Genomic DNA, 26694 nt, shown 5'->3' on the forward strand with positions numbered 1-26694 from the left:
CTTTTTGCTTCACAATTCTCAATCATAGCATAAATTCTTGCACTGGTAATGTCTATTTGTCTGTCTTTCTTAAGTTCGATGAAATTAGGGATCTTGTCTGTCTAAGCTCCTTGTAGTCTCCACTATGCAAAATTTTGGTAGATAACTCATCCAAATGTACATTTTAAACACAGTCAAACTTTATTTTTGATTTTTTTGGTGCAAACTGCTAGAGGAAGAAGTCTATAATATCTAAATTGAGAAACCATGAGGCCTTTGATCAGCAGTATGTCTCAGTGGTCTAGTAATGTTTTTGAAGAAACTGAATTTAAAATGCCTTAAGCATCCATGTTCTTTTCAGTTACCTGTACACCACATACTCTTATGCCCTCTTTACTCATTTGATCAACTTGATCTCTAAAATCAATTGAGTCTGGAATCCAAACTCATAGTAGTAAACATTCAAAATAGTGAAAGAAAAAAAGGATATCTTAAAGACAAATTCAGAAACTTAGAATTCTAGGATGTCCATTAAACATTTATTCTTCAGGAAAGTATAAATTCCAGGAACTTGTTTGAAGAGGAAAATTATGGTGAAATAGAAATTAGGAAAAAGAAAATGTGTCATTTTGCTAAGCATTTGATGCAATTTCCTCTAAAGTAAGAATTTTAAAACAGTGGCCTCCTTATTTAGATCCAGGAAAGTAGAGATTCTGTAGTCATAGAGTTATGCTGAAATTCTTGAGTTTCCTTAATGCAGCCTAGAAGAAGCAAACTCTTCCTTTTCTAAGAGCAATGGGCATTCTAAAATAGTCTTTGGTAAAAGTTAAGGAATAAATACCAAGATGATGATAAATATGAGCTGTCTTAAAATTAAATCATGAAATTCTACAGTCCTCCTTTGCTGAAGGAAGAAAACAACGATTGCCTGCTTGCATTTGTTTATCTTTCTGAGCAGACTCTAAGCTGTACTTAACCAAGATGCAAAGAGAAAACAGATTTTTACAGATTTAAAGAGATTAAAGCAAGTATTGGGCTACATTCACATCACTGTAAATATCTTAATACATGGCTGGAATTGTCAACTGATAAAAGTAAAAGAAACACATTGCCTAATTTAATACTTCGTTATTTTATTTAAAAGCACTGAGTTACCGGCCATAAAAAAACGAAATTTTGCCATTTGCAGCAACATGGACGGACTTGGAGGATATTATGCTAAGTGAAATAAGTCGGACAAAGACAAATACTATATGATATCACTTACACGTGGAATTGAAAAAATACAACAAACTAGTAAATATAGCAAAGAAGAAGCAGACATACACAGAAAATAAACTACCAGTAGTGGGGGCGGGGCAATAAAAGGGTGGGTGAGTGGAAGGTACAAACGACTGTGTGTAAGATAGTCTCAAGGATATACTGTACAACACAGGGAATGTAGCCAATATTTTATAATAACTGTAAATGGAAAGTAATCATTAAAATTATATTAAAAATTTAGAAAAAAATTTAAAAAACAATGGGTTACTTCAGGTTCTACAAAAGAGGAAAGAAATAAGAAAGTTTCTCTCTGTGATTTAAAAAGCCAGGACAGGAAAATTCAATACTGTTTTTCTATAAAGTCTGTGTTGGCCTTTAGAGTTATTTACTGGCATGCATCATCCAATTGTGAGTGTGCTAAAACCATCCCAGTATTTAGTTTGCAGCCTCAAAGCAGCATGGTCCAATAGAAAGCACTGAATCACATACATCTGCATTCAAATCCTAGTTCTACTAGCTAGCAATGTCATTTTGGGGAAACACTGAACCTTTTGAGCTTCACATTTCTGATCTGATGAAGTCAAGAGAGCATGGTACTTGCAAAAGATGGTTATTAAAATAATAAACATTTCTATTTTCTACCCAAGAATTTCACCCATTTCCCTTATAAGACCTGTAATAAGAGATTTTGGTGACAGTCCTGGTTTTGACTCCTGATTCTATTATGTACTTAAGCAGTATAACCTCTCTAAGCCTCAATTTCCTCATTTATAAAGAGATAATAATAGTATCTCCTTATGAGGTCTATAAACAGATATTTTCTAGTGTACCATTTTAATTCCCTTGTATTTCTTTTACTGTATCTTTTTGAGTTATTTTCATAGTGGCTTTCTGAGGATTACAATTGACATCTTAATTTAAAGCAAATTGGTTTGGATTAATACAAACTTCATTTCAACAGTATACAAAAACTATGCTCCTACATAGCTCTCTATTCGCCCCCTCTTCTGTGCTATTATTGTCACACACATATATCTTTATACATTATAAGCCTATCAACATTTTATAATTATTGCTTTAAATATCCTAAATTATCTACTCCTTTCTCTCAGCCTGGATAATCTCAACTGTCATATTTTTAAGTTTATGGATTCTTTCTTTGGCCAGTACAGCTTTGAATCTTTTGGCAAACCCTTCTAGTGTATTTTGATTTCAGTTATTATACTTTTCAACTCCAGAATTTGTTTAGTTCTTTTTTATAATTTCTATCTCTCTGTCGATATTCTCTCTTTGGTGAAACATTGCTCATATTTTCCTTTAGTTCCTTGGACATGGTTTCATTTAGCTCTTTCATCATATTAAATTAAGTGATTAAGAATCTTTGTTTAGTAAGTTCAACGAATGGGTTTCCTTGGGATCAGTTTCTACTGACTCCTTTTATTCCTGTGTATGGGCTATACTTTCTTATTTCTTTGTATGTCTGATTTTTTCTTAAGAGTGGGACATTTAAAATATAACGTGGCAATTTTGGAGATCAGATTCCTCTCTCTCAGCAGGGTCTGTTGCTGCTGCTGCTGTTTGCTTATTTAGTGACCATGTTTTATCTCTGTGTTCCAGAGAATCTCAGAATTTTACAAGGAGCTTCAAAGATTCCACAAACACTTGGTTTAAAATCTTTAATATGCATCACTTTGACTATCTTTTAAATATACATGAATTTATTTTAGCCAGCCATTCGTTATTTTCCATCTCATCCTCTGTTAAACATTAATTTTCATTTCCAACAAACCTACTAGAATTAGCAATCAAGTAAAATTTTGTGATAAAGGTGACTAATTTGTGTAGGCAAACTTAATGCAGCATACTTCAAGAGACTCAAGCCAAGACTCAAGTCAAGATCCACTGGCTTGAGTATACCGCTTTAGGAAATCTCTTTTGACCCCATCCCAATCTCAGTAGCCCAAATCTCTTTCGTTCCTCACATATACATTTATAGGCAAAAATAATTAGAGTAGCTTTCCTGATAGTGGAAGCTGAGGATATAATCACATAATCTTTGCAATTCATAAATTCTTTGTGGGAATTTAAATTTTTTGTTTTCAGGAATTTAAATTTTTTGTTTTCATTTTAATAAGTAATTTTAAAGGATATAATTTAACCCAGGATTATATGGGTGATCACCTTTTATTGGAGTACTACCATGTGATTTCTGTGCTTATTCCTGTATTTATAATCAACGTGCCAGGCAGTTTTACTCCAGTGGTCCTAGGTTAATAAGAATGGATCTTAAACTTAAAATGACCTTAAACTTAAAATGTAAATGACATAGTTGCAACGTGTGGAGACCAAATGACATCAGTGAATGAGAAAAGGGAGGTGAAAGAAAAAAAAGTCATTGTAGCCATATGGTAGTATAGGCACTGAGAACTCAAAAGAGCCCAGAAACAGTACCATAATTTACATTTCAAGTAGCAACTCAGGTTCAATTAATCATTACCAGCTATCATATTTAACTCACTTTGTCAATTTGAATTTTACTGATTTTATAGATTTGTTTGTAATTAAATGATAGCTCTGCTTTGGTTTTATACTTATATAAAAGCTGTAAGCATAAGTTTTTGCCTAATCCTGCTTATACATATTTAAATAATATTTTAATCAAACTAATCTAAGAGCCCATAGAGATTTTTGCTCATAAAAAAGAGGGTCCTAGGTTACTCAAAGGTAAAAAGTTTCATCACTGTCCCAGTTTTTATTCCATTACAGGACTGTTTAGAAAGGTGTGCCTCCTGCTTAGCTAAATAGCTGACTTCTGTTCACCAACTATACCACTCCCATAGCAAAGGGAGCTGCTTCTTAGCTGTGGTCCTGATGACCAAAGGTAGTGATGATATGGGCACAGCTGCATAGGTGGAAGCAAGAAGATTTGGAGGGACAAAAAACAAGGCCTGAAGAGGAACCTGAAAGGTTTCTGGAGAAACTACAACAGAAGTTCAGATCTTTAGGTACATGAAGCAGAACAACATACATATCAGACAGTAAATAGGACTGCTTCAAACAGGAGAATTTCTGGCATTCCAATTTAGACCTAGAATTTCCCCATATTCACATTTTGGTTATGTTATTTAAATATCATCTTTTGAGTGCGCTTTTGAGACTAATGTATTGAAATGCCAGAAAGTATTTAGCATGAAGAATATAAAGCCTTAGTTTTAATTTAGGTAGCAGTATCCCTGATGTAGGCAATCTGAAAGTTCCTTACATTGAAATTTTAGGGAAAAGTTAATACACATATATGGAACCATTAAAGGAAAGGAAATAGTATAATACCCTTACAGGTTTCCATTACTCTGAACTACAGTTGATGGTTGTACTAAACAGGGTCTCTTCCTTTACAGCTAGCTCCAAGACAGGCTCTGACAGGAATGATCTCAGACGTATGGTATACTACCATGTAACAGTTAAATTTCTTTGCACCTGAATTTTCTATGTGATTTTGAGTACCACTGACAAAAAGGAATCTGTGATAAGCATAATAATAAAGTAATTACTCAACAGGTCAATTCATTAAAATATTTCTTGAGAACCTACACTATGCCAAGAACAATGCTAGGGGTTGAGTTTGTGTTTATATATGTGTATTTGAATACATAACCATGAAGAATCAGGCCAAGTATTGGAGACAAGCATGTAATAGTATAATTTTAATTATACAGGGCACTAGTAGAGAAGCACATGGACAAACATGGAGGTTTAAGGAAGATTGTTCTAGAGGAAATGATGCCTAAGCGCATCTGAAAGTCCTTAAGAATTAATTATATTAGTCACATTTTTTATTAAGAGAATGGTTCAGGTCTTAACTACTGAAATGAAAGCTCTCCTAGGACTAATTTATCATTCTGAGCATTTTTGTTTTCCTAATAAATCAATTCAGTAGGTTTTAAAATACTCTTTAAGTTGCACTCTTAAGCGGATTTAACATGATAAATGTTTTCTAAAAAACACAGTAAAGATCAGAGCTAAAGAAATTGTTGTCTTTACATTTAATAAAAGTGGCCTTTGAACTAAACATGTAAAGCAGGATATTTTCAAATTTTAATACATATTGGACATATAGTTATTCAGAATATCAAAGCTTTCAAGTCTAGAGTCAATGAAAAAAGAATTTGGTTTTTCTTATTATAAACACTCACATCTCCACACTGAAGTCAATTCCAGCAACAACCTCTGCTGTGCTCAGCAGTATTTGAATCACAGAAAAAGCATAAGCTCAGGACATTTAAGAAGGAAGGAAGGAATGAAGGAAGGCTAAGAAAGACAGGATCCATTTCTCAGCAGCAAGGACAATAATTTCACTTCTAAACAAGTTACAACTAAACATTTTTGCACCCAATTAATATGACTGTAGTTGTAATAGACTGTGCCTTAAATAAATACCCTTCTAAGTAGTGGATTTTAAATTATAAGACAAAAATTAAGTTTCTGCTTTCTTATTCCATAGTTTCTTGGTAAATACAATTATAACTTAGTTTTCTTTAGAGAGTTACAGAGGTTTATTCAGATTTTAAATATTGCTTGTTTGGCAAAAAATTTCAGTTTCTCTCAGTTAGATTTTGATCCCTTAGGGAAAACTCCCTGGTTTATAGGAAATCTATTAATTTGGTGAGTGACTCTTTCTTTAAAGTTTCAGGGAGCTTCTTCAACAACCCTGTGGGCTGCTTATTCAGTTTCATCTGGCAAGAGCCCTTACTGCTTTGCGTGATAGCACTATAGCCTCTATGTAGAAGGGGAAAACAAAGCCAAATTTAAAAGGTATTTATGGTCTATCACAGTTGATTCTTGGCTCTAATTTCACAGAAGCAGGACAAATAAATTTTAGTCCAAACTGGGAATGAGCTTTGTCATAATCCTTAGTCTTTTAAATTCATCACTACCAAGATTCTAAAAACTGAGTCTCACAGCAATATTTAAATGCAATGAGACTATGTGTATGTGTGGGTGTATGTGTTCATTCTATGCTTATTAAAAATGTACCACACTTTTAAGGACTTTTATAAAGCATGTTAGTATTTCAGTTGATGTGAATAGGTTTGATCAGACACAAGCATGTATCCAAAATGCAGTTTCCAAATATCATTTTAATATTAAAGGGAATAATCTATTTGTAATGAGGTTATTATAATGTGCGGAAAGTGATAAATAGTCAGTGAATAAGACTATTTTTATATTTTTGTTTTATATTTTGTTCTCCCTCAAGGGGCCAGAGGCCATGTGGATCTTGTTAAGTTTCATATCTTCAGTACATGGCACACAGAAGGCACCCAGTAAATATTTGTTAAATTATGAATAAATGAATGAATGGCCTGCAATGAAAATGTTTGGTAACAGTACTGTAATCCTCCATGTCTAGAACAACATCTAAGAGGATGGAAGTAATTACTAAATTACGTTGGGTGTCAGTTTGCTTGTTATAAAATATGAGCTATTAATGTATCATCACTATCTTTAGTATTAACCATCTTGTTCTTTTAATGATTCATCCCCTTCTTCAGCTTTTAACTGTTGTTTAAATAGCATAAAATGAAAATGTTCAACTTATCTGTAAGCAAAATATTAAAATATTAAATTAAGAATTACATTCATCCAAACTATTGCTCTAGTTATATTTATTTAATTTGAAAACAGAGCTTTGAAAAGGGTGTCAGGAAATATGTACTTTTGTACACTCTTTATAGGATTATAAATTGATATAATCCTATAAATTATAAATTGTTTTTGACCAGGGAATAAATTTTTAAAAAATTATCTCAAGGAAGTTATCAAAGACGTATACAAAGATTTGTATAAAATCTTTACTACAGATTTATAAAAACAGACAAAAAGGGACAAGAAAATTTACAATGTATTAATTTAATCAAATACTATGTGGTCGTTAAAATCACATTTTCAAGTAACATTTAAAGGCAGAACTATTTCAAAATGTATTTTATGTGAAAAAAGGAAAGTACTTGTGAAAACAAAATAATACCAATTTTGAAGCATGTATATGCAATACATGAACAGAAAAAAATTAGAAGGATACGCCAAAATGACAATAAAAAGTGGAGTTGGTATATTGCTTTGTAGGAAAGTCATTTTATCTTTTGGTTTCTCTGTACTTTGCAAATTTCCTTTTGGTACTTTGGTAATCAAACAGAATATATATCTTTTTTAATGTAGGTGTTTATAGCTATTACAGGTTCTGGAAATCAATCAAGAGCAAACAATAAACTGAAAAACTGCTGATCTTTGGATAAGAATAGGGGCAATCTGTGGCATTCTTGCCTGGGGCTGTTTCCCATCTCTTTCAGTTAGGTAATAACAGTTCTACCAGGATAGGCTGGCAGTGAAAACCAAAAGGTTCACTGCCAGAGAGACTAACTTGATTTGGAGCAGAGGTTAATAAAACTCGTGTTCAGTGGTATTATTAATAGAAGTAGTGATCTTGGGAAGTGCATCAGGAAAGCCAACAGCTCTGCTAGCTTGAGGTTGAGGACCTAGCTGGAGTGAGCATCTGACCAGCTGACTAGCAAGGAATTTAACATAAAGATTCTGGAAATAAATGAGCCATAAACTCCGTATACATTCCTAGCTGACAGAGAGGCTGTGCATACATGCAGATGAGACCTTAGAGTGCACAGGTGAAAGTAAAAGCAAGATAAGACTGCCTGAACTTTGAATGTACTCCCCAACTAACAAACTGATCTATCAGCAAAGGTTGAAAGTCTTACTGGTTGGAGGTGTTTGAGCACAGTTTCTGACCAATCACTGACTAAGTGTAAAGCTATCAGACAAAGGAATGAACCATAGAAATCCAAGCTTAAAAATAAGAATAAAAAAAGAAACTGAGCAGAGGCACCAATGGCAGCATACTTCATAATAGACAGATTCTGCAGAATTAGTCTGGGTAAGCAATGACACATTCAACCACCCAACTCAACAAAAACAACCCTTAGGGGGGTGGAAAAAGAATCCAGATCTTCCACAATTATAATCTCAAATGTCTAGTTTTCACAAAAAATTATGAGACATGCAAAGAACCATTTAAATGTTACTCAGAGAAAGAAAACAGCAATAAAAATTATCTTAGTGGGCCAAGATGTTTGATTTAGTAGACAGAGACTATAAAGCAAGTTTTATAAATATGTTCAAAGGAAATTTTGTTCAAAGCATCAAAAAGAAAATATAACAACCACTCAACAAGTAAGGAATCTAAATAGCTAGGTATCCGTGCATGAGAAATAAAACCATTTGTCCACACAAAGACTTGTATGTGAATATTCATAGCAAAACTACTCAAAATAGGAAAAACCCAGAAAAAATCCAAATTGTATCAACTGGTGAACTGACAAACAAAAATGGGATATTTCAATATAATGGACAATTATTCAAAAATAAAAAAGACCAAATTACTGATACATGGTACAATGTTGACAACTCTCAAAAATATCATGCTAGGTAAGTAAAGAATGTAAGGAAGATATCCAAAAGAGCAACAAAAACCATAAAATAGGGGAAAAAAAAAAAAAGACGTTCCACATCATTAGGAAAAAAATGATAAACCTTAACTGAAAGATGTAAGAAAAAAATTCTAAAAATATAGGTATCCACCAAGTTTTGAAAATTCATTTTATGTTATTTCACTTTGACAAAAAGCTACATTTTTTTTTTTTTGCTAACTCAAATAAATCCAAAGAGGATTTTCACTTCTACAAAAAAAAAAAAGGCAAACAGCAAAAATAGTATTCAGCGCCTGTTCTGCACCGAGTGGTTATAGATAGCAGCACACACCCTGAGTTGCGAAGAGTGTCACTGCCAAGCTCCTTCCCTGGGAACTCCATGCAGCACCTCAGCTCCAAGCCGCTACAGCTTTGAATTGCACCTGTTAGCAGCTGTGCTTTGTCTCAATTTATTCTGTGCATCTGTGAGCAAGATGTGTTCTAAGGTAACTGCTTCTTCACTTTACACCATTTCAGCTTATGAAAGGCTTCATAGGTACACTCTACTTTTGGATGTCAGGGAAAATCTGTATTGAGATGAGAAGACTCAAGATTAAAGTATATCATCCAAGTAATCTATAAATTCAATGTAATCGCAGTTAAAATACACATAGGACAACAAGCTGATTCTAAAGATAACAGAGAAGGACCATTACAAACCAATGCAATTTTGAAGAACAGACAATGTGATATTGGACAGGGATAGACAAAGACCAGTGAAACAGAATACAAAACCAAGAAATAAATCTGCACGTATGAGGGACCTAGTTTATAACAGAAGTCAGTCCAAATCAGACTGTTCAATAAATGGTATTGGGACAAATGATTATTTAGAAAGAGGAAAAACGGAATCTCTACCTTAAGCTATACATACAAGTAAATTACAAAAAGATTAAAGACCTAAATTTATAAAACAAAATTTTAGAACATTTAGAAGAAAACAAAATACAGATTAATATCCTATGATCTCTAGGTGGCAAAAAATACCAATATTAATAGTAAAGAAAATTAATCTTTGATTACATAAAAATTCAAATTTTCTGTTGATAAACTATAGATTAAAAAGCATCAGACTTTGTTACTTATAATATACAATTAGTACCCACAATAAAAAAAGAATTCCTACAAATCAATAAGAAAAACATAACAATAGAAAAATGATGAAGGATATGAATGAGCAATTCACAGCAGGAAAAATAGGAATGATGAAAAATGCTCAACTTTACTAGTGATTAGGGAAATGCAAATAGAAAATACCATTTAAAACCTACCAATTGGCAAAAAATTAAAATGTCTGCAATATTATGTGCTGAGGAGGATGTGGGAAAATGGGAACATCTATCTACTGCTGGGCAGAGTATACACTGGTACAATCCTGTTGGCAGTCCTTAGTGAAATGAAGCTAGACGATGTATATACTCCATGACTCGGTAATTTCAGTTTTAGGTATAGACTCACGTGTATATGAAAACATATAAAAATGTTCACAGGAGCATTGTTTTAGTATAAAATAATAGAAACCACTCAAATGTCTTTCAATAGTAGAATACACAAATCAAATACAGTTTATAAAATGGCATTTAATATAGGAGTTGAAATGAATGAATTCAAGAGATACATTTAGATAAATTTCTAAAACATAATGTATTAACTAAAAATATTAAGTTGCAGAACAAGCACAAGATGATGCCACTGTATATAATTTCTTTAAAAGCTCATAATAGAAATCGTTTATGAATACATATTTATGTGAATTTTTAAAAATACTGAAAACATGGTTAGAAAGAAAAGATGGTGTCCTCAGAATAGCAGCTCTTCCTAGGGTTGAAGGGAACAAGAAAAGAAGGAATGGAATAGGTGAAGGCTACAAGGGGATTTAAATTATATCTGTAGCTAATTTCCTGAAAAAATTTATCTGAATCTAATCAAATGTTACTATTTGCTAACTTTAATAATGGACACATGACCATTTATAATATTATTTTCATATGCTTGAAATATTTAATAATATTTCTAATGTTGAGGAAACAAGGGACTTATTTACTATTGAGCAGAAGTCCAAGATGCCTGATAGGAAGGTTAGAGAAGGAAAGCACTGGTGGATTGAATCAGGACAGCACAAAACAATGTGGTATATAATGAATGGTATGGGGGAGCACAGATGTTCAGGAAAGCTCAAATCTTGGGTGGGGACTTGTAATTCTGTGGAAAATAATTCTAGTTTATGGCTAAGTTAGTGGCGTTTGAAAAAAATCATTTTCTGCTTCATGATTTTCCCTAATTTCACTATTCATTAAGGTTTCTACCTTTGATTACGGGAAGGCAGTAGAGGTGAAATTCACACACCTTTGTTAGTTATTAACAGTTTTAATGAAAGAAGAGGAAATTGAAGAGAATTACTGATGAGGTTTGTAGATGAACCACAAAAATATATTTATTAATTCCCCCTTTCATTTATACAACAATTGATTTTGATTTATAATTCTGGACAGCTGTTTTCTGGTCATTTGTACATCAACGAAAAACTTGTAAACTGCTAAAGAATATTTCACCTATTGCTTAGCAGCATAAAGTTAAATAATACAAATTATATTAAAATATAATACAAAAATAATACTACACACAATAAAATAAAATAGGTAAGTAATAGACATAGTTAAGTTCAAACCAAATGGGCAGAAGTAACTATAGTGGAGTCCAAAATATGCTTCTAAGGGAAGCATTATAGCTTAGTCATTCCTGACAAGAAACTAATATGGATTTTGAACTGTATGCTGTGTATAAAGAGCAGGTGGAACAGAGGGAACAGAATTTTAAGAGGTTGGAGGAATATATGGAAGTCATTTTTGTACAAAAATCATAGGTAATCTCACTATCTAGAGATAATCAGTTCTAAATATTTTGATGACTGTCTATCTACCTACCTACCTATCTATCTATCTGGATGTGTGAACATATATTTATAAACTAGACTTTTAAAATAAATTTAGGACTATATTAGCATACTATTTATGATCTATTTAATCAGTTGATAGTGTTATTTTCCATTTCATTAAATAATCAACATAATTAAAAATGAATTACAGCATATGACATCATTTGAATATATCATAATTAACTATTATTTATATTTCAAATTATATCACATTTAATTTATAACATACATGTTAATGTTATATAACATTATTATTTATATTTAAACATATATTTAAATTACTTCAAATTATTGAATGTTTTATTTTTAAACATTTTAGTTGCTTTCAATTTTTCATCTCATTGTAATCTTATGTATGTTGCCAAATATTTTCATAGTTATCTATTCATACACTTAGAATAATTTCCTAGGATATAACTGCTGAAGCAAAGAAGGAAAAATAAGTAATTTTTTTCTGTGAGTTTTATAATTTTAGCTCTTACATTTAGGTTTTTGATTCATTTTGAATTAAATTTTATACATGGTATAAAATAGAGGTCCAACTGCATTCCTTTGCATGTGGCTATTCAATTGTCCCAGCACCATTTGTTAAAAGACTTGACTTTCCTTCATTGAATGGTCTTGACACCCTAGTCAAAACTCAAATGTCTATATACTGTTACTAGTCTTTTATATCTTTTTTTACATTTATGTTGAGATATAATTAACATGACATTGTGTAAGTTTAAGATGTACCATGAGTTAATTTGATATATTATGTATCACAAAATGATCACTGCCATAGAATTAGCTAACACTTTCATACTGTTACATAATTGGTTTTTTTGGTGGTGAGAACATTTAAGATCTACTCACTTAGCAACTTTCAAGTACATACATATTATTAGCTATAATCAACATTAGTACCTCAGACCACTGAAATTTATTCTTCTTATACCTGGAACATTGTGTCCTTTGATTAATCCCTCCCCATTTCCCCCACCATCTAGGCCATGGCAACTACCATTCTACTCTGTTTTCATGAGTTTGGCTTTTTTAGATTCCACATATAAGTGATATCATACGGTATTTGTCTTTCTCTTTCTGATTGATTTTACTTAGCATAAATGCCTCAAGGTTCATCCAAGTTGTCACAAATGGTAGAAGTTCCTTGATTCTCATGGCTCAATACTATTGTATTGTGTATAAATGTGACACTTTATCCATGCATCCATCAGTAGATACTTAGGCTGTTTCCATATCTTGGCCATTGTGAATAATCTAGAGTGAACATGGAGGTACAAATAAACCTTTGAGATCCTGTTTTCTTTGGATATATACCCAGAAGTGGGATTGCTGGATTATATGGTATTTCTAGTTTTAATTTTTTGAGGAAGCTCCACACTGTTGTCTATAGTAGCTGTACTAATTTATATTCCCACCAACAGTTCACAAGGGCTCCCTTTTCTCCACATCCTCACCAATACTTGTTTTCTCTTACATTTTTGATGGTGGCCATCCTAATGCGTGTGAGATAATATCTCATTGTGGTTTTGATTTGATTTGCAATTCCCTGATGATTAGTGATGTTGAGCACCTTTTCATGTATCTGTTGGCCATTTGTATGTCTTCTTTGAAAAAACGTCTATTCAGTTCTTCTGCCCATTTTTTAACTGAGTCTTTTGTTTTTGTTTGTTATTGAATTGCATGATTTCTTTATATATTTTGGATGTTAACCTCTTATCTTATATATGATTTACAATATTTTCTCCCATTCCATAGGCTGCCTTTTCATTTTGTTGATGGTTTCTTTTGCTGTGCAGAAGCTTTTTAGTTTGAGGTAGTCCTACTTATTTTGTCTTTGTTTTTGTAGCTTGTGCTTTGGGTGTCGTATCTAAAAAATCACTGCCAAGACCAACGTGAAGCAGTTTTCTCCTGTGTTTTCTTCTGGAGGTTATATGACTTTAAGTCTTATGTTTAAGTCTTTAATCCATTTTGAGTTAATTATTGTGAGTGGTATAACGCAGAGGTCAAATTTCATCCTTTTGCATATAGTTATCCAGTTTTCTCAACACCATCTATTGAAGAGACCACCCTTTCCCCATTGAGTATTTTTGGCTCCCTTGTCAAATATTAGTTGACCTTTATAAGTGAGAGTATATTTCTCTCTTTTAAACTGAATTTGTAGCTTTTCCTTATTTCTTTTAGGATGTTTTGATTTTTCTCATGGATTTATAAGAACACTTTTTAACTCCTACATTATCATCTACTTTGTCAGATATTTAGAAGCAGTACAGATGGTGGTTGTGGTGGAAACTATTTGTTGTCCACCTAAATCTGTTCTCCCTTTCTTCCTGGGCATATGGTGGGACTGGACTTCCTAGCTTCCCCTGCTGTTAGGTATGGCCAAGTGACTAAGTTCTCTCTAGTACAATGTGAGCAGGAGTAATAATATGCCACTTTCAGTACTAGGTCTTAAGAGAATGGTATGTCTTTTCCATGTTCTCTTTCCTCTACCCACTGGGTAGAACGTAAATAAGTTATGAGGCAGGTTTGGTTAAGCTGCTGATTTGAGAAAATGATAGAGCCATTTTGCTACTTGGATAGTTGAATAATTTCATGAGGTAGAACCTACTTTCTATTGTGAATTACTGGATGAGAAATAATTAGTATCTACCTTGTTAGAGCCATTACATTTTGGGTCTCTATTTTAGTTATTTAGTCTTTATCCTAATTAATACAGAATTAGTATGTTGTAGTGGGATGTTACTGTAACAAAGAAACTAATATAGGTAGCATCCGCTAAGCGGCAGAATAGCAAGCAGTGAGGAAACAATGCTGCATATTGTTATACCATGGCAAAACATCAGGTGATATTGTTGCCTGTGATAACATGGACAGCAGATCGGGGTTATAGATCATTCAGTTCTAGGACACAGTTTCTCAATCTTGGCACTTTGACTTATATGTAAAGCACTTCACTACAAGGCTTGGCATCTAGCTCAGTATTACCTATCATTATTATTGTATGACACATTTTAAAATATTGGGACTGTCAAATCTATCTGGAGATTTCCATATAGTGTCTATCTTTGCTAGAATACTTAAAAAAATCTCCTCACACTAAGATCAGATAAGTCTTCACTCATGTTTTTCTCTATTACATTTATCTTTCATAAATCTAAAATTTGGCCTGGTATTACATAGGGATCAAAAAAATTTTTTTTCTAGAGAGCCTCAACATCAGTACCTTTATAATCTGTTATTTTCCACTGGTATGAAATCTACCTTTTCCGAATTTGTTTATAAGTTCTTAACATCTAACTGAGATCAATCATGCTTGCTGAGGAAATGAGGCTACAGTTCATCAGGACAGCAGATTAAGTTCTTACCCCATAAAGCTAAGGGAAAATTCTATTTGACAGAATACTATAAAAAACATATTCTTTCACTTAAAAGATAACTTTCTGAAACTACACATTGATGGCACTCTCAACAGACACACTTTAGAGCATTTTTATTTTTGGTAAGAAACAAACAAAAAAAATCCCTAAATCTTTATGGTATGTCTGCACATGTCTTAATGAAGATAAAGTTAGGGAGGAAGAGCACCCATTAGTTTAACGCTTGGAAACTCCCTAGATACTTTCATTTATATTGGTTTTGCTTGGTCACTCACGTAAAGTAACTCTCTCTTCCCTATTTTAATGTCAGAAAGATATATGAGGTTTGTAACGGAAAACACTAATCTAATATTAGCCTTCAGTACTTTTAGAGCAAAAACAATTCCATATACTTTCTGTTAATTTGTGTTCACCAACTTCAGCTATTCTGGTATTAAAATTTGGTTAGATACATAAGATTTTATTAATATAGCTAATACATTAAGTTATGTTGATAAGTGGAAGATAAGGGGAAGAGTATCACACATAAGTGATAATATACAGTATTTGTCTTTTTTCTGACTTATTTCACTAAACACAATACCCTCGAGGTCTATACACACTGTTGCAAATGGCTGAATTTCATTTTTTTATGGCTGAGTAATATTGCATTTTGTGTGTGTGTGTGTGTGTGTGTGTGTGTGTGTGTGTATTCTTTATGTTCTTTATGTCTGCTGATGAACACTTAGGTTATGTTCTATATCTTGGGCATTATAAATAATGCTGCTATGAACACTGGGATGCGTATCTTTTTTTGAATTAGTATTTTCATTTTCTTTGGATATATACCCAGCAGTGGAATTGCTAGATCATAAGGTAGCTCTATTTTTAGCTTGTTGAGGAACCTTCAAAATGTTTTCCATAGTGATTGCACCAATTTACATTTCCATTAACAGTGTACTAGGGTTCCTTTTCTCCAGATCCTCGCCAACATTTGTTATTTGTGGTCTTTTTCATGATAGCCATTTGACAGGTATGAGGTGATATCTCATTGTGGTTTTGATTTACATTTCTCTTTCTCTGATGATTAGCAATGCTGAGCATTTTTTTTCATGTGCCTATTGGCCGTCTGTGTATCTTCTTTGGAAAAATGTCTATTCAGGTCTTCTGCTCATTTTTAAATAAGATTATTTTTTGGCATTAAGTTGTATGAGCTGTTTATATATTTTGGATATTGGTCATATCATTTGCAAATATTTTTTCCCATTTAATAGGTTGTATTTTCATTTTGTCCGTGGTTTCCTTTGCTGTGCAAAGCTTTTAAGTTTAATTAAGTTCTGTTTGTTTATTTATGCTTTTGTTTCTTTTGCCTTAGGAGGCAGATTCAAAAAATGTTGCTGTGATTTATGTCAAAGAGTGTTCTGCTTATGTTCTCTTTTACGAGTTTTATGGTTTCAGGTCTTACATTTAGGTTTTTAATCCACTTTGAGTTTATTTTTGTATATAGTGTTAGAGAATGTTCTAATTTCATTCTTTGACATGTAGCTGTCCAGTTTTCCCAGCACCACTTACTGAAGAGATTGTCTTTGTCTCCATTGTATATTCTTACCTCCTATGTCATAGATTGACCATATGACCATATGTGTGTGGGTTTATTTCTGGGCTCTCTATTCTGTTCTCTCTACACTGATCAATGTGCCAATTTGTGTACCAGTACCATGCTGTTGGGACTACTGTAGCTTTGTAAAACAGTTTGAAGTGAGGGAGCATGATACCTCCAGCTTTTTCTTTTTTTCTCAAGATTGCTTTTGCTCCTCATTTATTGTTGACCCTTTATCCAAAGACATCCAATTAAGCTCTTAAGGCAGAATATTCAATCGCCTGTTGATCCTGTCCGTAGGAGGGTGTAAACAATAGATCACCATGATCTGATTTACATTTTTAAGAAATTACTTTGAAAAAGTCTAGAATGAAGATCATCTAGGGAAAGCTTAGAATTCCATTAAAAAATTCTATTTCAGAACTATTGTTTCCAAATTATGTTTCAAGGAACCCTAGCACTCAGCATAATGCCTCAGGAACCAAGGAAAAGAAGTAGAGGATGACTATGCAAGTATGTCATATGGGGAAAGAGGCTCACAAGCTCTAACCAATCAGCTTCCCTTTTATCTGTTTTGCATGTAAGAATTCCATGTAGGTGTTTGTAGTAGTTCAAATGCTAAAAATATTTAAACATCACTGCTTTAGAAGTTTGGTAAAAATAGGTAAGAAGTATACTAATTTTCTCTTTTTGTGTCACAGGGAGCCAACCATAATATAAACCAATATACCAGGGGAAAGGATCTATTATCACCTCATATTCTATATATCCTTTAAAGGCTGCTCCAGAGATTTATAACCTTTTTATTTCTGGCTTACTATTGTTATGAATCATGGCCAATTCATTTCTATTTGAACACCATGCCTATCACCTAATGTACACTCAAACACTTGCTGAGTTTAATATGACATACAAACAATGTTAAAAGGTATAATAAAAAGTGCTGTAACACAATCTAGCACTCTTTGGTAAAGCTGTTAATTGATACCACTCCTAGGTATGTCCCCTTAAGAAATTCTTGCATTAATACACCAAGAGACATGTACAAGAATGTTGATGGCAGCATTGCTTATAAGAGTAAAACAGAAACAACTAACAATTCAATTAAGAAAATGGATAAGCAATTTATGATATATAGACAAATACTAAATAGCAAAATGATAAGAAACTCAAGTCAAAAATCCATACTGATGAATTTCAACAAATAAAATGTCTAGTGGGAAAAAAGTAAGTTGCAGAATATTACAGGGTACAATACCACCTAAGACAATACAATATATTGTCAGAGTGGTGGTTGCAATGTGGTGCATGAGAGAGATGTTTGGGAGTAGTCACACTGGAGGCTTCCATTTTACTAGTAGTGTTTCATTTCTGAAGCTGAGCTGTGAGATAATGGGTATTCATTTAATTATTTTTTGAATGTATTTATAGATTTAGAAAATTTCATATATAGTTTTAAAAGTTCTATACCAAGAGTTGGCAATTAAGACCTGTAGGCCAAATCCAGCCTAACGTTTATTTTTATAAATAAAGTTTTACTGGAACACAGCCATTTAGTACTGGACTGTACTACAACATCAGAGTTGAGTGGCTGTGACAAAAAAGCCTAAAGTATTTACTATGAGTCCCTTTACAGAAAATGTCTGCCAACCCTTTGTTCAATTTCAAAGTATAGAGTGCAAATGACGGAGCAATTAATTCTGAAATAACACAAAAATAATCACAGTTGTGGTTACTGAGGGAAAAGATCAGCAGGGTTACTGACAGCCAGATAAAGGAGGATGGGAGAGAAACAAGTAAAAACTAAACAAGCTGTAGACCACTTATGTCCAACAAAACTTTCTGTGATGATGGAAATATTCTATATCTACACCATTCTGTATGGTAGCCACTAGCCACATTGCTTTTGAACACTTGAAATGTGGCTACTATGACAGAAGAACAGAATTTAAAATTTTATTTATTTTTAATTATTTCAAATAGTCACATATACTTAAAGACTACCACATTTGACAGTGTACCTTTATGCTTTGAAAGCTAGATGGACAGCAGTTGTCACCTGAAACCTAGGCTGGGGTGCTTATTCAAGGAAACAATGGGAAACAAAGAGTTGCCTCTAGTTAAGAAAGTTTCAGTCACTGATGGAAAGGTAAATATATGGATAACTGTAAGGGCAAGTTTACATACAGATTTGAGAATCATATACTATTAATAAAAACTAGGCCAAATGATTACTCTCTCCAAGAAAGAGTATGTAAAGTAAGAGAAGCAGAGAGCCAATCTTGAGATTTGGGGACTTTCATGCTAATTTGTTAAGTGAACCAGCAATACTAGATGAATCAGAAGGACAACAGCTAGAGCGATGGCAGGGAAACCAGAAGAATTATGACTGAAAATCAAAAAGATGAGAGTTACAAATCTTATATGAGAATAAGGGAGACTTTTGGAATAATTAGTGCTTAGCCAGAAAAGCCTTAAAAATAAGGGGCTTGGATACTAATAATGAATTTATCTTCATTTAACCAAGACAAATGTCTATAAAAGATATGTTATATTTTCTGTATTTCTATCACATATAAAAATGTTCACCTTTTATTATGTTGTCCAATTATCAACTATGCCACATATGTTCAGCTCCACAATAAATATTTATCTAGAAAAGCAGTCCTAGTATTAAGCACTCAGCATAATGCCTCAGGAACCAAGTATTAAGTATTCAAGTCTTTCATTAGTTTGACATTTATTTCTTTTTATACTATGGTATATTGTACTTCATCCTTCCTCATCCAAACCACTAAGAAAATATTCCACAAACTTCTAAAAGTTAAAATATCAGTTTATATATTGGACAAAAAAATGCTACAGAAAAGGAACTTTTTGAGGAACAAACTACCGTACTTCCCAGCAGTCAGATGATTGCTTTCTATAGCTTTTATGAAATCAGTTGTCTAGTTTCCATGGCTTAGCAGTAGCTTTTGTTTGTTAGTTTTAGTGTGGAGTTCAAAAAAACCTGCCTATACAGACACAGAGTAATATATTTAGTATCTGCTCTAATCAGTACTGGCATAAGGAATACAAAATACCCCTTGGGGAATCTGTCTAAATACCTTTATTTAAATACTGACATGATCTTACTTTTTAGGATAATTAGAACAGGGGAGAATTTGCAATTTTCAATTGTTAATTTTATTTTACACTTCTCTCAGAATTTATGACATTCACAGTGTGCTACTGCTTATTATACTAAACTTCACCATCAAGAAGATGAACACAGTATGAAATGTGGGAAAGAATACAGGCTTTGAAGTTAGAGACCTTGATTTAAGTCTTGGCTATTATACATATCTACTGAACTGCACTGAGCCTCCACTATCTGACCTGTAAAAAAGGAGCAATGATATTTACCTTAAGGGATGTTATGAAAACTAAATGCAAAAATGTATTTTAAGGTAACTAGACAGAGAATTTAGCAATGTTAGATACTGAAACAGTTGCTCCACTCTCACTCCCAAGCCTTCGACATCTCTTCTACTCTCCCCCCTTCACCCCTAAAAAAGAAATTTATTTAAAATATAATAATAGAATTTGTTATTTAATAGGATAATATATAACTTGTACACTAAGCTTAAAAATTAACAAAAACACTTCATTATTTCATTCGCTCCTCACAGAAGCCAAAGAAGATAAGATAGTGTAGGATTATCCCACATTTAACAAGGGAAGAGGGAATAAGTCCAACAAGCTGATGTCATATAAAGAGCTAATGGCACCAGCTCTGACAGCAGAGAGACATGTCAGAGTTGAATCCAGGCTTTGTCATAATTTCCTCATTTGTAAAATGGGGATGATTCATTCTGCAAGGATTAAAATGAGACTGATTGTTTATTCATTCATTCATTCATTCATCAATAAGTATTAATTCACAAATACTTAGCACATATTAGGAATCATACACTACTAAGTAGCAAGGATGAAGTCTCAAGTGATACAGACACAATCACTGTCTTCAAGGAATATACAGTTAAGTGAGAGATAAGGCATTATCATGTAATCACACTGATACAGGTAAAACTACAACCATGTTAAGTACTTCAAAGATGAGATAAATCATTTTATGAGACCATCAGACTGCGTGGGAGACGTAACTGGGTTAAGGAGATCATGAAAGTCTTCCTCAGAAAACAACACAAGGGATGTGAAGAAATGATGAAGGGAGCAAAGAAGGAGTTTTGACCATCTCACAAGAAGAGATTTAAAGATACTGAATTAACAGTTTCCCCTACAAATGATCCACCAGAATACCCTATAGTGAAACTCAAAGTTGACAAGTCCCACCCACAGGCTAAAAGAGAGACTATTCAAGGAAAAGAAAACTTTAAAATAAATTCTATTACTGAGACCATCAGAATTAAAAAGAGAAGATAAAGCACAAAACCTGTTATGAAAAAGGAACATTCAGGGAACAAACGGATACTAAAATCAAGTAGAAAAAATTAAAAACTTAATAAAAGAGTTGAACCGTAAGGCTGAAGAAGTGTCCCAGACAGTAGAGCATAATGTCAAGGGACAATAATAGAAAAAAAGAAACTTAAAGAACTAGGCCAGGAGATTCAACATCTTAATAAAAGGAGTACCAGAAAGAAAAAACAAGAGGGAAGAATTAATCAAGAATCAAAAGGCGTACTGAGAATATTTCAAAAGCTTCTAAAAAGAAAAAAACACTAGATCAGATATGCAGAATAAAGAATACTTACATAGGAAACAAGAAAACAAGGAGAATTGTCTTTAACATTTGAATAAAAATGATTTTCAACCTTTAATTCTACACCCAAGTATGAGCACAGAAAAATGAAAATTTCCTAAACATAGTATCTCGAAAAACTTACCTCCCATGCACACTCTCTCAAGAAAGTATTGGAGGATGTACTCTACCAAAAAACAGAGTAAGCCAGGAAAGAAGAAGAGAAGACATGATACAGACAACTGGAGAGTCATCATAGGAAAGAGGCATAGGAAGATGTGAGAATTACTGCATTATAAGGAATGGCAGGAGGCAATTAGATTAGAGGGGTGTGACAAGACAGACAAACATGAGGAGGGCTGTCATCACTAAGATTCCATCACTAAGACATCTTTGGAGGAGTCTTGAAGAGAGAGATGAAGCCTGTAATGGAACATTAATATAGTTCCCTTTTAATGGCTTCTATTTTCTCTGAAAATTAGGAAGAAAAACTCCTTGCTAAGTATGAAAGAGAAGGGGTAAGTCTGAGTCTTGAGAAGGGAAAAGTTGAAAAATTATTGAAAATAGAGAAAGTTAACCAGGTAAATACAGTAGGATACCTGAGCAGTGTTGAGGGTCCATTTGATACCAATTTCATATTAATTTACGATCATTAATCTGCTCTGTTGAAAGATTTTCTTTAACAGTGCTTGGTTACTTAGATGCAGGTAAAGAGAGAGTGGTTGGGATTTCATTTCATTTCATTTCATTTTATTTCCAAGCTAGAGTGTAATTTAAATAATGAACTATACACTCTAACCAGGATAAAGAAGAAAATGAGTAAGGATAATACGCCTAAAGTGATTAGGATAATGCTAGGATAATATCAAGCAATCAAAAAAAAAAAAAGGTAGCTGTTATTATTACTCACCACTGTCCACTGGCAGTAAGTGATTTCATTATTCTGATTTGTAATCATTTCTATATATCTCTCTCTTTGACCAGATTGAGCTCTTTGAGGATAAGGAGAGTGTCTTGCTCATTTTTGCTTCTTCCCAAAGCCTAGCACAGTAGCTACCACACTATCAGTGACTATTAAATGTATAAGATTAAATCAGTGACTCAAATCTCCTGCTTCCAAGCTACTCATCTAATTTAAATTAAAAAAAAAAAAAAAAGATTCTCATTAGAACATTATAACCTTAACAAAAATCCAGGAAACAGACTTTACCAAAAGAGATACTAAAGGCCACTGTCAATTTTATGATAGAAGTTTACTGAGTAGCTATCATCATGATATATATATATTTTTTGATTCACATACAGCTAACATTATGATTGATGGGAGTTTTCCAATAGTGTCCAGACTACAGAATTTGCATGAGAAAAAAATGAATTAACACACTCAACATGAAAACTGAGAATACATTTTCCTATTTTTAATGGACAGGAGGGACTCTTGCCTCTATTTTTGAAACCATTTAAGTACCCTATAATGTTTCATGAAACAAGTAACCTGAAGCATAAGCTACCCAATGATGGCCAAATATCTAAGTGCATGAGAACTTCAAAGAAAATTTAAGGTTCCATATTCTAAGAGCCCATTAACCTCCTTATTGCTTCTGTCAGGGGGCAGATCCCCCAAATAAGACTGAATCTTTCCCGGTTTAAAAAAGGTCATAGGATTTTAGCTAAGAGATCTTTTTTGGCTGTGGATTCAATTTAAAAAGCACAAAGATTTTATTTTTGCTCCCGTTTAAACTAATGTTCATTTTAAAGCATTCAAAGGGGAAAAACACAGTTAACAGCTTTGATTTAATAGTGACAGTATATGGGAAATTACAAACTTAAATGGAAGCTATACTAAAAATCTTCTTTAATAAACAAGTTCTTCAAAACTGAGTATGTGTATTTCCCTGAAGAAACTATGTTATTATAAGAGGCCAAGTCTCCAGTTGGTCCTTGTAAGTCTGAAGCACTATGTAACACCTAATAAGATACTGAAGTGCCTAAACCTCTAGGGCCAACATTTTATGGAAAACTGTAATGCAGAGTTCTCGTCTGGGATGTCAAAACAATCCCTTGGCTCTCTCACCACCATGTATTCTAGCAGAAGTCAGAAAAGGATAGAAGCCAGGAAAAGGGGATTTCAGATAGTAAACAGAAGGGAAATAAAAGGTTTTTCAGCAGGATACTTCTTAGTTCAGTTTTACTCTCTCCATCCCTCAGTTTTTCCTTAAAGGTTTGAAAATGTTCTATGTTTACTGTAAGGAAAGAACCTGAAGTTTCTGGAAAGTCTATCTCTTTCCCAGAGCCACTATAGAAAAAAAGTGTCCACTCCTGCTGCACCCCTATTCTCAACATCGCTGATTTGCAAACAAGCAATTCAGTGAAAGCAATGTGTTTGACAGTCATTAAGAACAATACATTTGAGAGGGATGGGTTGAAAATAAAGGAGGTAGAATAACCAAATGTTTGGGTCCTTGAGACCACAGAAAATGAGATTCACTTCAAAGCAGAACTTGTCTACCAGCAATGAGGAGAAACCTGGCAGCAGGTTAAAAAGGTTTTCTTTCCTTTCACCCCTTCTCCTTTACTTGAGTGAAAGTTAAAGATATCTATAGGTGTATAAACAAGGGTAGACCAAGATCAAGTTTGGGCATACAAGAACTATAACGCAATCTACCTACATTTTATAGCGATACCCAGGGTAGAGATATATTCATATAACTACTAATTATATTTTCTCTTCTTTTACCCACAGGCACCTCAAAATCATAAAATATTAATGTACAAGTTTACTTATCAATTAAAGATAATATGATAAAATTTTAAGAATATAAGCTTTTAAAAATAATCATACATTAATACTCACTATACAGTAAATATCTTCTACTGCTAGGGAATAATAGAATCTTTTACTGTGGTTTGGCTTTAAACATTTTCTTATACTAAAATTCAGAATTACATGAAACAGAGGTTACCTAAACAATACCAAGTATATTCCAACAAAATGCAAAGTAGTGTGGCTGCTATTCCACAGACTCAATCCCATACACCCAACACTCAACTCATGAGTTGTTTTCTCTTTAATGATATAAAATTACCACTGATATTAAGGCTGTATTACCTTCATAATGTTAACTAAATCTGTTTGATAGTAGCGATCCTGGTGTGCATTTGCTGCTGCTAATGTAAGAAGATAATCATTTCTTGCGTGGGTAGCTTTGGAATTACACTCAGATCTCCGGGCTTTTAACTAAAACATAGTAAGAAGGGGAAAAAAGTCAATGCAAACTGATACTACACTGAAAAACATATGAAGATATCACTCTTAGTTGGCTTCCCAACAAGAATAAAGATGACCATATGGAGAAACATTTATATGCATATAAAAATTCAACACTATTGAAGAATTAAATAGTGACCAGAACTGTTTCACATGGTAAGAGTATTTTCAAATATTTGTTATTTATACTTAACATATTTCCAAAGCTTTTGAGAGAACTTCAAAATATTTTGCTCATTTTATTCTGATGGGAAAATAGAGGTTCTCAAGTAACTCCCTTATCTTCAAAGTCTTAGGTAAATCTGTTGGAGTCAGAAAATAGTTTTTAAGAAAACTAAAACCTCTAATATGCCAAAAGAAATGCATCTTAGTTGGGAGCCTGGCAGCCAAAGACAGGTCATTAAGCTTATTCATCAGGTATTCTACAGCTTGAGGATTCCATAGGAAAAATTCAGTTGCATCTGGCCTAGAATATCTGCTCAGAGGAATAAATATGAATGAATGGATTTTGTAGAGCCTTCTAAAGCCAATGAACTGTTTAAAGTCTCTTGGATGAATTGTTAAAGAGAGCAGGTTACCTAAGCAGGCTAGGTATAGAAACTTATCTCTAAAGCAATCTTGAGAAGCAGACAGTAACCAACAGCTGACACCTAGGTGAAAAACCCCCATGAACTGGGACAAAACGTTCTTCCCTAATGACTTTAATTTGGGGTGGGGGGGGGGGGAATTAGGTTTTAGTTATTTATTTCATTTTTCTTAATGGAGGGACTGGGGATTGAACCCAGGACCTCATGCACGCTAGGCATGCACTCTACCACTGAGCTACACCCTACCCCTTCTTCCCTAATGACTTTAAAATGCTTCTCTAAATTAGATGGAAATAATTGAACTGTACCCTCAAAAGGCCCAACTCCTTTTTTATGAGCTAAGGTTTCTCAATTATGAAATACAGTTTTCAAAAACTCACCTTTACACTTGCCTTCTGTAAACTGATTCTTGATTGAAAAAGACTAAGTTTAGATCTAAAATAAAAATAGAAAAGTATGTTTATAAAATTATCAAATTATATCATAATAAAATGATTAAGTATTATAATTACTAAAATGTTTAAAAAGTGGCCTTTTCCCACAACACTATTCTAAATGAGAACTAAATAAATGGAAAACCAAAAGCAATGATTGTTTTCCTTTATTTTACTATGGGAAGAATATAATGGTGAAACAGAGAACAGTGGGATTAATAAAATAGAAATATCCTGAATGACAAAAATACAATTTGACAAATCTAATATGTTGGTATCTCCTAATAAACAAGAGCCATCAAATCATAGGCTATTCCCAGTAACAAACTTTAGTTCCTGCAAGGAAGCTTAAAGAAGCCCATGGATAACCAACCTACGGAGACAAAGATCAGCAGGCTTTAAGGGCCATGTGCAACAGGCTGTAACAATACCAGGAATGCAATCTACAGCATGACACTGACTAGACTCCACAAAGTCCTTAATTCCATTATTTTTTCTATTAAAAGTTCTTCTTGTTTGAGTGTCTGCCTTTGTGCTCCCTCCACCCTTAACACAGTATTCTGAACATAGTGAGAAAGCCATTGGTCTCTCTGCCCTATATGATTTTGTTCTATTTAACTATCTCTCATTCTGGTGTCCTTATTTCCCTCAATCTCTCTCAGTTTGGGAGAGGAACCATAATCTAATAACCAGTAATAAAAATACATTGATTTTACTCAAGCAACTAGAGATAAGGAGAAAGTCAAGAGACAAATGCTAAGGAACAACCAACACTTCACGATCAGTGGTTTTTTTTAAAGCTGAAGTGTTTGTCTTGACTGCAGTGTCATGGCGATTGCCATGAGAGAAGTCAACATATGTGCTGGAAGCTATGCCATAATCCGAAGTAAATCTGCAGACCATCTGGGATTAGAAGACAGAGCGAGCCAGTCTCTGCAGAGCAAGTGTGTGGAGGATAGGAAAAGCAACCTCTCATCTTTCTAATGA

General features: G+C 33.3%; 1 protein-coding gene across 2 annotated transcripts in view; it reads right to left on the reverse strand.

Annotated features, from left to right (window-relative positions):
- Positions 1-26694, reverse strand: part of FCHSD2 (FCH and double SH3 domains 2) — a 194330-nt gene that overhangs the window by 81235 nt on the left and 86401 nt on the right. For both annotated transcript variants that reach the window (XM_006181609.3, XM_032489304.1), the window contains exons 7-8: positions 25654-25708; positions 24528-24656 (exon numbers count right to left, since the gene is read on the reverse strand). In XM_006181609.3, coding sequence (XP_006181671.1) covers positions 24528-24656; positions 25654-25708 — 184 coding nt within the window. The remainder of the gene's footprint in view (positions 1-24527; positions 24657-25653; positions 25709-26694) is intronic.

This window comes from Camelus ferus, chromosome 10 (assembly GCF_009834535.1).
Source record: "Camelus ferus isolate YT-003-E chromosome 10, BCGSAC_Cfer_1.0, whole genome shotgun sequence".
NCBI lineage: Eukaryota > Metazoa > Chordata > Mammalia > Artiodactyla > Camelidae > Camelus > Camelus ferus.